This window comes from Vanellus vanellus (genome assembly GCF_965231255.1).
Source record: "Vanellus vanellus genome assembly, chromosome: 3".
NCBI classification, from domain to species: domain Eukaryota; kingdom Metazoa; phylum Chordata; class Aves; order Charadriiformes; family Charadriidae; genus Vanellus; species Vanellus vanellus.
The window spans coordinates 102,401,427-102,417,916 of record NC_138907.1 but is presented as its reverse complement, the minus strand read 5'-3'; the positions used below and the strand labels follow the sequence as shown (position 1 = coordinate 102,417,916).

The window sequence follows — 16,490 nt, the reverse complement described above, 5'->3', positions numbered from 1 at the left end:
AGGTGTTAAATACACGTTCTCGTCAGGATCACAATGACTGCCTATGTTTAGCGAGGGCTTAAGGTCTCCTTTTTCCCTCAACCTCTCTCTTAGTCTGACACGCAGTGTTCACCCCATCCCGTGCGTGCTTGTCGTGTTTCTCTTGTTGCTATGTGCTACAACTCAAGCTGCCAAAAAAGCTTATTAAAGTTGGCCCCAGTGGTCAGAAGGGAGATTTGCAGAGCACAAGGGATGTGTCTGGGCGGTGACATAGAATGGGCCATGGGAAGGAGGGTCAGAATTCATTACCTGAGGAAATTTGGTTGCTGCATCAGATGAAGGGCAGCCCTTGGCCAAAGGGTTCAGTTGTCTGGGATCCAAAGCCTGGTTTGGTGAGGCACAGCTCTGTGGTCTTGACTCAGTTTTGATGAGAAAATTGCTTAAATATCAGGAAGTTCACAAGGTAAAGCTATGCAAAATGAGAAAAGTGAAAGAACAGAGAGAAGCATTTTGTTAAAAGGGTAACAGTAGCAGCTCAAGGATACAAAAGGAAAAAATCTGTACCTTAAGGTATAGAAGATCCTTAAAAGCAGAACCAGAAAGTGGCAACTCAGCAACACTGAGGATCAGCCCATTATGAGACTTAAGAAGCCCAGTCCTTCCTCACGTGACCAATGCTTGCCTACCCTCCGCAGGCTCACTGACTGCCTTACTGGTGTTGGTGAGCATGTTAATAGTGGCTATCTGGTACGTGCATTACCCAAGGCATAAGGGTTTCATATGAATAAGTTGTATATATCACTCTTGCAGCATCTCTTTGTATGTTGTAAAAGACGTTTGAACAAAAATGAGCTGATGGTTTGTACGTAAGACTGCTCTCACCTATGCAAGGAGTGGTTCCTAGCCATACACAGGGCAATCCTAGGCTATGTCTACACTAGTCAAGTCACACACCCCAAAGCAAATGGCATGGAGTAGCTCACAAGTTAAGGGCAAGGCCTGCTGCAAGATGGCTTCTCTAGAAGTGGACCGGTGACACTCACATTGCAACAACGCCAAACTTAATATGTATCCAGAGCAACGGTAAGCCTGCTTGGTGGTAAGACTAATGAACAAGCTGTTCAGGTTTCTAGTGTTGGTTTGTGAGGTTACTTCTGCCTCTGCCCTTATCAGTCTTCCCACGGTCAAGAGAAGAGTTTAGACTTGGGATGCCAACATTCACTGGTTGGATCAGATAGGAGCACGCATTTGAGATGAACACCAGTATGTACATGCAACACCAGTACAAAACTTTCTGAGAGCTCATACTGACAGTGAAATACAGCATGTTCCCCTTCTCCTTCACCTCTAACTGGTTGGTGAGGCTTGGGATTGGTGAGCTCACTGCAAGCACTGCCTCTCTGAAGCTATGTGCAACCGTGCACAGACTACTCTGTCCACAATAATCTGCACTGTGGCGTGTGGTCCATGACATGTTGGGGCCACTGCCAAGATTTCCATGCCTGGTTATGTCTCTGAAGAGGTTCCTATCCAGCTATAAACCACAATGACTGCTGTTACCCGTCCTGCAAGCCCTAGTGAAACACTGTTTAGGAGAGCACTTGCAGCTGCGTGGCTACATGCATACTGTGCTGGTTCATGCACAGGTTCCCCCATTCTTAAAGTATATTTACTTGACAGCCTGGAGTGGGCCGGCCTCAGGGCAATGCTGGAGTGTGGCTGACAATAAGGAGAATGAGATGGTACCTGCTGCCTTGAGGTTGACCAAGTGATGCAGCTGGGGTGGGAAGCATGAGTGGTGAATTACTGTGGTGGGAAGAGTAAAAAGGCCATGAGGCTGTAGCAACCACTTAGTATGACATAATACCTATAAAGTCATCTTCTCTTACCTGTGGTTGTTGACTCTGAGTGCTTGAGAACTTGCTTGTGTGAGGAATGGGTTTTCTTTGACACGTGCAGTTGGAGTCAGTTTCTCTTCCTCTGCCTCTGACTTTGACCCCAAATCTGCTGATTTAAATGCCTGAGGAATGGAGCACAGTCCCAGAGGCTGTGTATAGCAGGTCGCGCTGTGACAGGACTCTACTCAGACACCTGATGAAATTTGTCACCTAAGCCGCTGTTATTCTGAGTTACATGTAACCTGGATTGGCACCGTAAGAATTGAGATAGGCAGCCCTGAAATGTTTGAATTAAGAGTTGCACTGCTTGATACCATGCCAACAACCCACAGCAGTGAGCTGCTGGGCTGTTGCTAAATAGGGTGAAAGCATCCCCATTCCTGTGCCTGCTCTAAACATATGGAGACCAAAGCGACAGTGAGAAAATCACTTTAACACACAGCTTTTCTCTGCATAAACACATCTAGAAGCTAGTCACTCACAGTTTGGGAGGATGCAGGGCCTGTTGCCATAGGACAAAGGATAATGGCTTTAAAGTAAAAGATTGAAGATTGAGACTAGATATAAGGAAGAAATTTTTTACAATGAGGGTGGTGAAGCACCAGCACAGGTTTCGCAGAGAGGTGGTAGATGCCCCATCCCTGGAAACATTCAAGGTCAGGTTGGAGGGGGCTCTGAGCAACCTGATCTGGTTGAAGATGTCCCTGCTCATTGCTGGGGGGTTGGACTAGGTGACCTTTAAACGTCCCTTCCAACCCAAGCTACCCTATGAATCTATGATGAATCCTGTTCTGCCATTAGTACAGGGAAGAGAGACGACATTGTGGGATAATACTTTTGGTCAAGTGGTTTTGCTTGAAAAACTTTGCTCTGCAGCCATTAATAATAAAGAGTGGTAAGCATAAACTATTGCAACCATTACAAATCAGTGATGTATTTTGTGCAAGGAGTCACCAGTTAAATTTCCATTTGAATTCAAAGAAAGGGAATTCCCATATCATTGCAGAGTTTAAACTAGAGATAAGCAACTACGTGGGTTCTCTGATACATTGAGTTGTGTCTACGGGCAAATGACTGAATTGAGGTCTGGTGTCCTGGTTTCTTCCTAAACTGACAGAGAGTCATTTCATTTTCCTGGCACAAGGTAGCAGTACTTCAATTCTCCCTCTTGGTCTGGGCCCGAGACTTGACCCAAGTCTGCTTGTGGCAGCCAGGAGAAGGGAAGGTGCCATGGTCTTCTGATGGGGTGGGCTCTGCTGTCCACCCTGGGAGTGACCTTTGGCACCCAGAGCCTCACCAGCTGCTGCTGTTGCCCATAGTCTGAAGGTGATTAGAAATGAGATTTTTATGATGGCTCACCCAGACAAATCACGGAGGTTTTTGAAAGAAAGGCTGTGGAATAATCCTGCTCTAGCTTTAAAGAGATTCTTGAACATTTTAAATTGTTTTTTATTTGTTACTCCACCAAGCGTTCAGTGGTATTAATATTTGAATTCCTGTCAAATGTGTGGTGTTTTTTGAAGGTCGAGGGTGGACATCAGGTTGTGCTGAAACACATATATTTATGTATTTAACTATGCCAACCGGAACTGGCAGTAGGGCCCTAACTCACAAGCTTAGCAGAGCTGCTATGCTTGGAATAGATTAATCTTCAATAGAGAAAAAGGACCGTGTTTAACAGTTTCTAAATAGTTCCAGGTAAGTCAACGCGTGCTTTCATACAGTGAACAGAGAGCTACTTTTGCTTACAAAGGAAACTACAGGAAACTACTGAAATAAAAACATTTACTGAACCACAATAGAATAGATTCACAGGCGGGGGGGGGGGGGGGGGGGGGGCTGTTAAGGTTTGAACACATGCCAACAATTAGGAAAAACAAATTTTATTAAGTTTCAACATAGTTTCTTGTGTCACAAAACGCAGCTGTTCAGAAGCACAAGTTATATTTTCATGTTCCTTTAAAGGAAATCTCATTCCTGTGTAAACTAGCTCACGTCATTTCCAAGCAAATCCCTTGCCTCTGGTTTATTATCAGCAAGTCTTTAAAGTTGAAAATTTAAAAAAAAAACCACCAAACAAACCCAAATAAAACCAGAGGTCTGTAACTTAAAACATAGGTATGCCTGTTCACTTAATGTGACTGGCTGATAACATTTATCACATATGATGGCTTTCTTTTCCTTCTTCTGCTTCCAGAGCAAGGGGATATATTTGTAAAAATATTTCCAAAGATCTGCAATAACAAAGAAGATTTGCATTTTGCTAATGCCAATGCAAATCAGGAGTCATTCTCTTGAAAATGATAGAGCTGCATAGACATAAGGAAAAGAACTGCATTATTGTTTCTAGTGAGCACTTCAGTGTCCATGAATGTGCCTTTTCTCATTTTCCTCACGTATATTTGATGCATTACAGCAGTCGGTGACAGACTTAACATTGTCCAGATTTTTGTCTCATAAACAAAATTTAATAAAAGCAAAACACAGAGCAACTTTGAAGGCTGAGATTTATGTCCTATTATGCGATGTACAGTGACGGCATGTTACCGGCCTTGGTCTTTCTATTAACTTCCGCACAGAAGAGTTCTTGCAACAGAGCAAAATAAAAATTGTGTGGTCTGATGCAATTTTCCTTCATCCGCAGTTCTTTAGCTGTGGTGAGGACTGTGTGGGAGGCAAGAAATTGCATTAAAGACATTTGGATTACAAGCCCAGGTATATATAAACATACACACGCACACATGCACGCATTCCCACATTCCCTCTTAATGCCTCTGCCATTTATGGCAATGCATCCAAACCAGCTGTGCGGCCAGCTGTGTTTTCAAAAGTAGCTGCCCTTCAATGCTATGACTTCTTGCAGCACTGCACAGCCCAGCTGGAGTCACAAAGGGAAAGATCCCTTTCGTTCCCCAGAAAACAGTCTGCCCTCAACTTCTCCAGGTCCCTCTCATTTACCACGAAACGGAGACAGATGGATGACTGGTTTTTACCTCTGCTCGTTCAGCTTTGGAGACTTAAATTGTCTTGTAAGAGTTCAGATTTGAATCTATGATATTTTTTGCAATTTAGCCTTACGTGGTATCTCTGCTAGGAACTTCAAAGTTCTTTGCTGCTTTTTTTCCGAATCTTTTACATTTTGGCAACAGTACCATACATATTTCTTTAGGTCTGCTGTTCAAAAACCTGGAGATCATATATCAAGTAGTAAAGGCTGTTAGACTTGTCTTTTGATATCTGCTCCGGTTTTCTTTGTGGTTTTATTAATCCAGACATTTCCTTTTTAAATAGGAATGAGCACTCATCAGTGGGTATTATTTATTACACTATTTACAATGATTGCCAAATTAATTTTGACTAAAGAAATGCAAACCTTAAAAAAACATCTTTGGGTAATAGTTTATACTGAATATCACCTGATGTTTTCTCAATTTGCCCCCAGTAAAACGGTGCAAAATGAAGCATATAAAGCTAAACTAGGCCGCTGGCAACAAGATTGAAATGAGGGATGCAGGATAAGTTTACTGCAGTAATATAGCCCTGCATATCAGAAAGAAAAATGCACATGAAATGTAATCTGTTACATAGCTTCCAATCGTATGGAGAACATTAATTAGTTACAAGTAAATGAAACCTGAAAGAAAGAGCTTCCTTTGACACCGTATACTCATTCCACACATTGTTTTGATTTTAGAAGTTAAAAGTATAGAACTAAACTATTAGACCATGTATATTCTGAAATCTTTACTATAAACTCTCTCACTTGCGAAAGAATGCAGCCAGCATTTCATAACGATGAATACATAGTTGAACTGTTTCCAATATCTCTGTAGCTTGGGCAAATAAATCAGTTTACAACATGTTTGACTAATAATTAACACATACAGAGGCTTCCTAGAAAACTGTAGTCTGCGGCTTTCTGTTCAGATTTCTCTCTGAATACTAGCTGAAGGGATTACATCTACAGTAAATGAACATTTACTGATCAATTGAAGCCCAGAGAGCCTCAAAAAAGGCTGAAAGAGGCGGAAGAATGTGGCTCAAAAGTCAGATATTGCTCTTATATTGCATTGCAAGTGAAGTTTGGACAGCAAAGCAGCTGGACTCTAGAAGAAATTTCCCCCGAGGACTTTACTCTGTTGAAGACGGCGGTTCTGCAAAGTGGAACAGGCTAAAACGGAGTCTGTATCAGGGAAGGTCCTGCAGGGTACGAGGCTGTTGCACAGGAAGAGATGACAACTGCAGCTTTAACATCGTCTCCAGAGCAGCTATATGTTACTGTGACCAGTTCTGTGCCTCAGGTTCTCCTGGCCCTGTAGACTGTTGTGCTGACTACTGGGATGTCTGTGATCACCCCGTTGAGCCCACCAGGTCAGATGAGCCTTGGCCACCTCCAACATCAGGTAGGTATAGAGAAAATGCTCAGTTGGCAATTGTGCATCACAATAAAAATATACTTGGAAGTAAAATTACTGATTAATCTTTAGAGCCTATACATCCTAAAAATGTGACTAAAGGCATAGTGGACAAAGACACTGAGTATGAAACTGGAGTAAGAATTATGCTTTCTGTGATTTCTTTGTCTCTAGGCGCATATTTTTAACATTGGTTAGATCATATTTCTATTGGACAGAACCTCTGTTTTACCTGAAACTTCTCAGGGGTAACCTCCTTGGGTCACAATTAGTGTAATCTCAACAATTTCAATAGATCTTCACAGATTGACATGAGATGAACAGCAAGCTCTAAATATTTGTATCCATCAGTACAAATAAATCATCAAGAAAACTGAGGGTTATCGTGACTGATACTGCTCTGAGGTATTCTGCAACGGTTTTGACCCAGCATAGCTTTCCCGTGGGACACTATTTTTCCTGCGACAGCTCAGGCGGAGGAGTAGGTGAAAGAATGTGGTTAAAACAAGGATTTCTGGCATATTTTAGTTTCTTTTTAGTTAGTTTGTAGTGGAAGTTCCTCCAGGACTAGTCTAAACTCAGTCTATTTTTTTAGAAATAGAGATTGCAAAAAAATTATCTACAAACAGCCGCTCCTCCCTTGGTTCCGGCATCGACCAAATCTCTGCTGGTGAGAAAAGTTTAGAATTGTGGATTTTAAGACTGCGTAGCTTCTTACTATTGGCAGACCAAATCTGGCTGAAAACGTGGAGACTGTACCAAACTTTCAAAAGCTTAAAATCAAAAAAATACTACCATGGCTTTATAAAATTAACCGTTTCTTTGCAATAACCCCGCTGCTTGCATTCCGGCGCTCAGACCAGAAGCTCTTCAGGAGTCTGTGCTCCTAAGCCAGGCAGGCAGCCAAAATCTGATAAGCGGGAGTGACAGAAATGCTGTAAAACAAATTTGATTTTCCAAAGTGTTTCGAATCGTCTAAAGGAATGTTCTATGATTTATGTAAATAAAGACATTTGTTTCATATTTGTTTGGTGCGGTGGTGTGTATCTTTTCCAACAGACCAGGGGGTTGTTGTCATAAGCTCTACATAAACATTGAGCAGCGTTTCTGCTCCAGAGCTGACAGCCTCCGGGTCTAGTTTGGGAAACTGCTTCATGGAAACAAATCACTGCAAAATCTGCAGCAGTTTGCAGTGTGGGCCCTGCCGTAGGTCTATCTTTAGACGCTAAAAGTGTACCAGAAGGTTTAGATAAGGAAATAGGTAAGAGGTAATAATTTTAATGTCTTTCTTAATCTAATTTTTTGCATGTCTGTTCACTGATTAGTAACTCCCGGACCGTGCATACCTGCCAGAGGTGGCAATTATATTTACTCTATTCAAGCACCTTTTTTGTCCTATAGTTGAGCTTATATCTTTTTTTTGTATCTCATCTCAAAAGCAGATCCTGTTTTTCTGATCCTTGAAGTGCTTTCCTGATGGAAAGTCTGCAGCTTTTTTTTAACCTGTTTATTGGATATTTGTTATGTAAGTAAATTAAAGCGTAAAAGGAGAATAATAAAACAGCCAAAATACTGCAGGAAAAAAAAAACCAACAACAACAAAGCTTTAAAGGAACCTTCTAGAACTGGAATATACGAGGAACATGGATGAGAGAATCTAACTGGAAGGAAAAAATGGAGAAACGTAAGGGACTGAATGCCTGAAGATTAAGCAAACTATGAAGTATTTTTAGAAATGACATACGCATATTAGCTGACTTTTAGTAACTGAGATTAGACCTCTGCCTTTGGCTAAGAATCATTTGAGCACTAGAAGACCACATACCCCAAAGTACTTTTCACCTGGAAGATATTGATCTTTTGGTTGCCTGTGGTTTTGCTCTCAGTGCTTCCTGAGTCACATTTCTTTAAATAAACCAATAAACTGAAGTGCTTTACAGGGTCCAGAATGAGCAGCAATAAAACTGCTCGGTTCTTTATTTCTGGATCCCCATTTATTCCCTGCCTTGGAGCTCGGCAGCCGCAAGCTACGCTGTGACTTCTTCCATGGGTGTGCACTGCGCTGAGGGCCACTCTGGATTTAACTATGTGGAACTGCTTTGACTTTGCCATTATGAACCCAGTATTCAGTGTGTTTCCATGGCTTTCCTGTGTTGTTTCAGAAGAAACTGTGCACATTCCTGCCTTAGGTACCAAATAGAAGTTCTGGATTTTTTCATTATTATTATTTTATTTTTTTTTTAATTAGAAGAACTCTTAGAGTTTTGTTTATTTTCTATATTTATTATTTATTTTATCTTTTTTTTTTTAATTACTCTGATGGTACTAAAAGCCCTGTCAGAGTCAGCTCCAGTGAGGCTCCGTTGTGTTGCTCAGACGCTGCATCAATACTTCTCTCCCTCGATATATTTGAAATAGGTTGCTCGGTGCCTCCTTCCAGCTACCGCCTGGTGCTGACTTTGTGGCAGACTGTGACAAACAGTGACACTTAAGTAATTTGCTTTGGGTATTCTCTGAAAAATATCTCGGATCTGAGTGGAAGCTGAATTAGAACAGACACTTCGGGCCTCCGACTGCCTAGGTGGGATATGTGTCACCTATGCCTGCGCTAGCTAACGTAGCCTGCTGTATGACTAACAGGGAAAGATAGGCACTTATAATTAATTCATCACCTCTAGTCTACTTCTGCGCATTGGTATGAAAGTAGCTATGGCTTAGAAGTGCGTATTTCTCTCCTGCCAATAAAGGAGGTCTAGGCAGCCGAGGCGTACTTGTGTATGTCTGGGCAGATAAACTCCAGCCCTTGCCATGAGAAGGGGGATGGCCTTCCTCACACGTGTGGCGGGAAAGAAAGAGCGATGTAATGCAAATGCAAGTCAACACTATATTAATATGAAATATAGTTTAAACTTCTTGAAAACGGAGGAGGAAGAAGAACTTGGGGGTTCTGGCTCCAAAACCTTTCAGTGGGGGAAGGAACATGATCTCTACCTGTAGGCTCACCAGTGGGAGAACCGTGAGAACAGGATGGAAAACAAAGGGCCATGTGATAAATGTACAATGTTTTACAAGAGAATGTAGTGATAGGTTGAGGGGGAACGGCTTTAAACTAGAAGAGGGCAGGTTTAGATTAAACATTAGGAAGAAATTTTTCACTTTGAGGGTGGTGAGGCACTGGAACAGGTTGCCCAGAGAGATTGTTGAGGCCCCATCCCTGGAGGTGTTCAAGGCCAGGCTGGACGTGGCCTTGGGCAACCTGGTCTAGTGGGAGGTGTCCCTGCCTATGGCAGGGGGGTTGGAACTCGATGATCTTCAAGGTCCTTTCCAACCTAAACCATTCTATGACTCTATGATTCTATGTTTGTTACAAACTTGATCCAAAGCCCTGCACAGGCATTCTGGATCTTTCTTTTACTGAAGCTTTGACAATCAAGTGCACTGAAGAAACAATTTATGTGGAAGATCTTAAAACATACACAAAGTCTTTTCTCAGTGAAGTGTTATAAAAAAATAAATTAGGAGGCATGTTTGGAAAAATCATCACTCAGTTTAGGTTTATACAGGGTTTTGGAGAGTATATGAAACATACATTTGCCTTGAAACATAATTGATCTGCGTTTTTCAAAGAGGAATTAAGCTGGTGAGGAAAAAAGATATATTACAATAGGTTTGGAATAGTTATTAGCTTTTAAAATTCTATAACTGGAAAAACATTTTTATTTGGTCAATTATAAAATTATTTTTATTAGAAATTTATTATTTTTAAGTTTATTACTGGAAAATAACTTTATTTGAAGAATTATTTTTCTATACATGTAAGATAATATTTTTTCAGTGCGAGTTTTGAATCTGTTGCTGGTTTTATTTACTATGAATGAAAATGTACCTGGTAAAAAATTAAAATACATCAAACTGCCTTCATTACTTGCAAGAAACTGGAAATAGATGTTGCTGACTTTCAACTAAATAATTTATGAATACTGCATACAAACAATTAATTCAATAGTAGCAAGAGTTTTGAGTTAATTCACTTCAAAATTATTACATTTTTTTTACACATCTGTATGTTATGTTGGCAGGTTGTTATAAAGATGGCCGATATTACGGAGAAGGAACAATAATTAAAGACAACTGCAATTCCTGGTAATGTTTCAGAGAACAGCAAAGTGAATCTTATTTAGCATATGTCATGAAACAGGAATTAAGGTAGTGAGCATCCTTATATTCATATTTAACATATAATCATATCAAAATGGCTGGAAGGGTAGTGCTGTATTGGTAAAGCAGTAAAATAAAGGTATTGTAGAACTAGATTACAGCCAACTTAGAAGAATGGCAAGAGGTCAATGGGCTTTCTAACTGAGATATGAAAACGAGAGTGTTAAAATCTCCTCCCCACTGCCCTAATTCTGTTCCTGCTCAGTCAATCTGCTGTCTCTGATCTGAGTTGAGATAGTTTGAGCCAAGACCTGGGCATTGACCTGAACGGAGAGAAGGCAAATACCATTAAAGTTGAGGGGGTTAGTTTGGAACATCTTCCTCTGTTTCTTTGGCACAAGTGATGAGACCTTACCTGAATTCATAAGGGAAGAATACACATATACATGTATATTTGTGTAGGAAAGGGATGAACTGTTTGAGAATCCCTTTCTCTGCCCTGGGAGAAGGAGCAGGCAGCGCAGGCAGAGGAGCTCTGCTGCCAGCCCTGGTTGTCGGCTGCCTGAGTCACCTCCATGCTTTGCCTCTCCAAAAACTAGCCCTGCACCTCCAACCCCAGGGCAGCCCGGGGGGCTCCAGCGGCACCCAAACAGGGCTGGGGCCCCCACTGCCCTGACTTTAGCCCAGGGTCCTCGGAGCAAGGTGTCTACAGCCACATGGCTGCTTTCTGGGTTTCCAGAGTGGAACTTCCTCAAAACATCATCTCATTTATAGGACATTGCCTTTTCCCCCTGGTTTGGCCTCACAAAGATGGAAGCAAAATATTTCAAATTCGACTTTTCCCTTTCCCACAAGCTGCAAACCTTCCCAACTGGTTCCGGCTAGGATTCATTAGGTAGTGAAGTAGCAAGAAGTATCATTGTGTTTTCATAAATACTATGTAGCATTTATGTTTTTTATGCTTTTTTCCCCTCCATCTTCCTTCTGCTGTTGAAGTGCATATTTCTCCTTTGACAATCCATTTTCTGCTCAGTGATATTCTTGCCCTTTCAGCAAATGCTTCCAAAGTCTCTGGAAGTGTTCAAAAGAAGTGTGCCTTGTTCGCCAAGACTTAATTCAGCACATCAATTCTGGAGATTATGGGTGAGAACACTTTTATTTTATGGTTTTGTTGTAAACCACCGCGTTGCTCATTGTGTATACGCGCAAATTACAAGTTACACAGTCCTCCCCACCCCTTCCTTCCCCAATTATATTACAGCAATTTGACAGTAAACATACATCTTTGAAACTTTCCTACATCTCCAGCAGATTATAGACTTTTAAATGGAAAGATACTGAAAGTCTCAGGTTGGTAAGAGTTGACATTGTAAACATCAATCATCTACAACATTCTCTAAATTTAGTACAATTTTTTTTCTCACAAAACACTGTTTAGATTGTCTTCCCTTATTCTTCACTTTATTTATTACTTGGAATAGATATTTAAAGTAATTTTTTCTCCTCAGTCAAGAGCATTGTTCCACTTAACAGAACTCTCCTTGGAAGAGGAGAGGATGGGCCAAATGAGGATCAAGATACTGGAATTCTGTAGGGCTCAGTGTTTTTCTTGCTACCAGTTTTCATTCTCCCCAAGTAGCGCAGAGGGATTAAGGACACCCCAGTACCGGAGCTGTGCCTTCGGAAATAACAGGGGCTGCCTGTCTAGGAGCTGAGGTGCTAAATTCAGTAACAAAGCCTGCCTAGATTTCAAGCTGTGACTTAATGATGAAGCATTTTGTACTTCACTGGAGACATTCAAACCAGCTGAGTTAGGACAGACAATTAAGTTAGGCACCTGGAGCCCTACACCTCTCTCTTGTGGTAGGTAAGCGGTAAGGTTTGCCCCAGGGTGGATAAGTCCACCTGAGGTATGACTCAACTTCTGCAGGTGTTTGCACTCTTCACTGACTACAGGCAGATTAAGAGCAATAAAGCTTCTCATACACAAGCAAGCAAGAAATAGGTAAAGAGATGGCTCTCTCCTGTGGCTCAGCTCCTTTCCAGTAATAATAAATTTCAGTGTATTCCAAATGTGTATGGCTGCAAGGTACTTTGTTGTTGTTGTGCATACGGCTGGCAGGGTTAAAGCTACAATCTGAATCTAGTCTACCCGTGAGTAGGGAGCGAATAATTAAAGAGCTATAGGGAGCCCTTTCTCTCAACCTGGCCATTGGTGTAAAACTCAGGCAAGAATGTGTCAGCTGGGCTTTTTGCTGGATTCAAGTGTCTCACTGCTGGTGTACCAGAGCTTGAAGGCTTGCTACATGAAGTTGTTAGTTCTCTGATGGCATCTGATCTGAAGCATAATTTGAGCATAAATGCAATACAATGGTAATTGTTATGACTGAGCATCTTGTTTTTCCAGTAGTTCTCTGAAGAATTGTATGCTTATCTCCTGCAGGTTGACATGATGCTGACCTCAAATCACCACTTCTAATATACCGCTGTGTTGTTCCATCCTACACTCATTTGCAGTGGAAGAGCACATATTAAATATTTTCTCATGCATATTGAATACAAGGTTTTGAAATTTAATTTAAAGGATTTATTTCTGGATGTTATTGTTAGTGGTACTTTTACAAAGGAACAAGATATTAATGTGAGTGGTATCTCTAACCTGGGTTTCGTTTGTTTTCTGTCTGTGAGGAAGGTGGAAAGCTGACAACTACAGTCAGTTCTGGGGAATGACAGTGGAAGAAGGTTTCAAAAAACGCCTGGGCACCCTACCTCCATCTCATTCCTTGCTGAATATGAAAGAAGCTCCAGTAAGTGTCATGGACAATTGTTAATTTTTTAAATAAGTTTATCACATGGAAAATAAGAGTGGACAATTTGTGAGATTCAGGAGTTTAACACTAAATGCTTCCATGTTGAATATGGAGTTCTCAGAATTGTTCTCCAAGGCAGAGAGTGTGTGGTCCTATTGATGGAAATCGAACAAGAAGGAGCAAAAGCAAATGCTAACCATTGGGAAGCTGTACACCAATATTAACTTATCATCATAGATCACTGGCATTTGAAATCTTTGCTTCTTTAGGATGGTTCCATACTACCCTCTCCATTTGCTATTCATTGCAGGCATAGCTGTAACCATAAAAAAAAAATAAAATAAAAATCTGGGCATAGTTCATTAAGGCTAACAGCTGAGACTAAACAGCAATCTTTGAAAGAAATTCTGAAGGCCCATAGGATAAAGCAATGTAAAGATGCAGTAGGAGGCTGGGGTTTTGGCCAAATAGAAAGAGAAATGGTGGGAAGCATGTGAAAATGAGACAATTCTCTACTACCAGCTTTCTAAACCTCTTTGCCACGGCCATTTTCATGGCAGCTAAATTAATTTCCCTATCATATATTTTTCAAATTAGTTCTACAGCAAAGCAAATGCGGTTTATGTTATGTAGGTAGGTTAAACAATTAAAGAAGAAATGCATAGTTATTGAATCCAGAGTAGATTTTCTGATGCTTTGGATCAGTTACTTAGCTCATCTCTTAGAAGACCCAAAATTATGGAAATCACAGACTGAAAAAACTAACTATCTTACCATAGTGATATTAGAAAAATTGCAAGAATAAGTAGATAGTTTCAAGGTTTGCAAATGACGTTAAATATCACAGTTTTTTATCTTTGGCATCTATATAGTTCAGGCAAATGATGCCATTTGATCATCTATTTGAAGTCGATCACTGATGCTTGTAGTATATGCGTATGGCAGAAGGGTTTCCACATCACAGAAGGCCTTTTGGGGACAGCAGTGCAGAGATATCACTTGGCAGGGAATTTGGGAAAGATGGGGGGGCACCATGGGCCTCTGCAACAATTTTAACAATCCTAACCTTTTGCTTGATGCAGACTGGTTGTTTTTTTTTTTTTTTTGTCCCACTGTCCTGGTTCCGGCAAGGATGGGGTTAATTTCCCCAAGGAGCCGGCAGGGGAGGCAGGTATTCCATACCACGTGACCCATGCCGCGCTATAAAAGGAGCTAGCCGGGGAAAGGGAGTCAGTTGCCACTGACCGCCGCGGGGGGTTGCCGCGGTGCGGGTCCGGTCGGTGCGCTGCGCGGCGGTACTGTAATCGCGTTCTTATACTCCTTTACCGGTGTTATTGTTTTTCTTTCTTCTTCCCTTTGTCTGTTCTGTTAAATTATAATATTTCAACCCACGAGTTTTGCCCTTTTCTGCTGATTTTTCCTACGGCTGTGGGAGTTGAGCGAGCGGCTGCGTGGTTCTTTGTTGCTGGCTGAGGCCAAACCACGACACCCACACGCAGTCAGCTCCCTGCACCAGTGTGGTGAGGCATTGTGGTGTGGCCCAGATTGTCCAGCTTGCTCAAAATTACACTATGGAGGGTTGTGAGAGCAAGAAGCTGCCTTGTATGATTTGCTAGACTACTCTTCACAGCCAAAGAAGGATCCATTTCAGCTGAAGATGGCAAGTCAAAATAAGACAATGGCATAAAAGGGTTTACTGCAATATTTAGTAGGTATCTGCCACAAATTACCAGTGAACTGCATTGAAGCTCAAGAAAGTTGGGGTTGACTTACTGTCATTGCTGTTGGCTTTTTCCTTGAGGAATACAGCGTAATGCTTATGTAGCAGAAGTAAAAAGTGGACATCATGTACCTAGCTCAGAGTTTGACATCTACATTAGTAGATATCTAGCTAGGTGAGACAAATCCCACCTAGGAAAACAAGAAAGGGAAGGTTACAAGAAATCCTTTACGAAATTTCCTCTTTTCCATTCAGTTTGGGGTAGAGGGTCACTCAGTGGTCCTACATTATGTCCAGCCTATTGAATCATTGTTATTAAGATTCCTGTAGCTTCTTTGACTGCAACACTACTTATGGTCTTTGTTCCACTGATATGTTTCTCAGGCATATTTTCTCTATCTGCGATCTTTTTACAAAATCTGTGAGCCACAATCCAACTACCTTTGGCCTTGCCAGAGATCCAAGGAGCTCCAATGCATTCTTCTCAAGAAATCCAACTTCGCACGTTCATGCATTTAGCCCTCAGGAAGTCCTGCATGTTTCTGAAAGCACAAGCTTTGCACAGGATTCTAAGAAATCTTTCTCTCTACTTACAAAAGCTTTGCACAGGATTCTAAGAAATCTTTCTCTCTACTTACAAAAGTTAAAAATATAAAATAATAATTTCTGAACGAGTTTCTCAGCTTCTTTAGAATTCTTTGATCTTGTAGAAAATTGCTCTGAATTGTACGTGAGCCTGTCTCCTACTTATGCCTTGTCTTCAGAATTATTAGAACTTTCTTGCTCTTACTCCAGTGGTTTCTGTCTTAGCTAGTCTTGATGTAAAAATATTTTTCTCTGAAGCTTCCTGTGAAGCTCCAAGTCTTCCTGATTCTCTTCTATGGTTTTCTAAAAGAACATCATAGAATAGCTTGTGTTGGAAGGGACTTTTAAAGGTCATCTAGTCCAACCCCACCCTCCAACGAGCGGGGACATCTTCAACAGGATCATCTCTTTAGTGTCCTTGTTCTGCCTTGGGAAATTACCTATTTGCCACTTTTTAATACATCACAAAACCATTAAAAAAAAAAAAAAAAAAGGTTTTCTTCACTCATAGCCAGCTCCATGCCTACCATCATTGCACAATCCAGCAATTTCATAGCATGGATTGAGTTTACCAAGGGTGCATCAACAGATTGTTCCAATTGGCAAACCAACAGTAGCCATGGAGTTAACTTCCAGGCACTTTTTAAGATAAGTATCTTACCAGATTTTGAGAGACACTTGCCCCTGCTTTGCCTTCCATGAATAATTTTCTGTCACTGATATTTTGTGAAGCATACTAATACGTTTACAAAGTCCTAAGTGATAAAAAACAAGTGAATTTTCATGACATTTTTTCCATTAGGCTTCACCTGTAACTAGGTGACAGCTCAGAAGACAGTAAAAAGATACAAATGATGAAATTTAGAAATAATGAATTTTTAATATTTTTCAGAGACATTCTCCAAACCTTAATGGCTTGACCCTT

General features: G+C 41.0%; 1 protein-coding gene across 1 annotated transcript in view; it reads left to right on the top strand.

Annotated features, from left to right (window-relative positions):
- Positions 1–5,757: 5,757 nt before the first annotated feature.
- Positions 5,758–16,490, top strand: part of TINAG (tubulointerstitial nephritis antigen) — a 48,525-nt gene continuing 37,792 nt past the window's right edge. The window contains exons 1-4 of the mRNA XM_082480885.1: positions 5,758–6,280; positions 10,372–10,435; positions 11,504–11,593; positions 13,143–13,257. Of these exons, the coding sequence (XP_082337011.1) occupies positions 5,911–6,280; positions 10,372–10,435; positions 11,504–11,593; positions 13,143–13,257 (639 nt within the window). The 5' untranslated portion in view covers positions 5,758–5,910. The remainder of the gene's footprint in view (positions 6,281–10,371; positions 10,436–11,503; positions 11,594–13,142; positions 13,258–16,490) is intronic.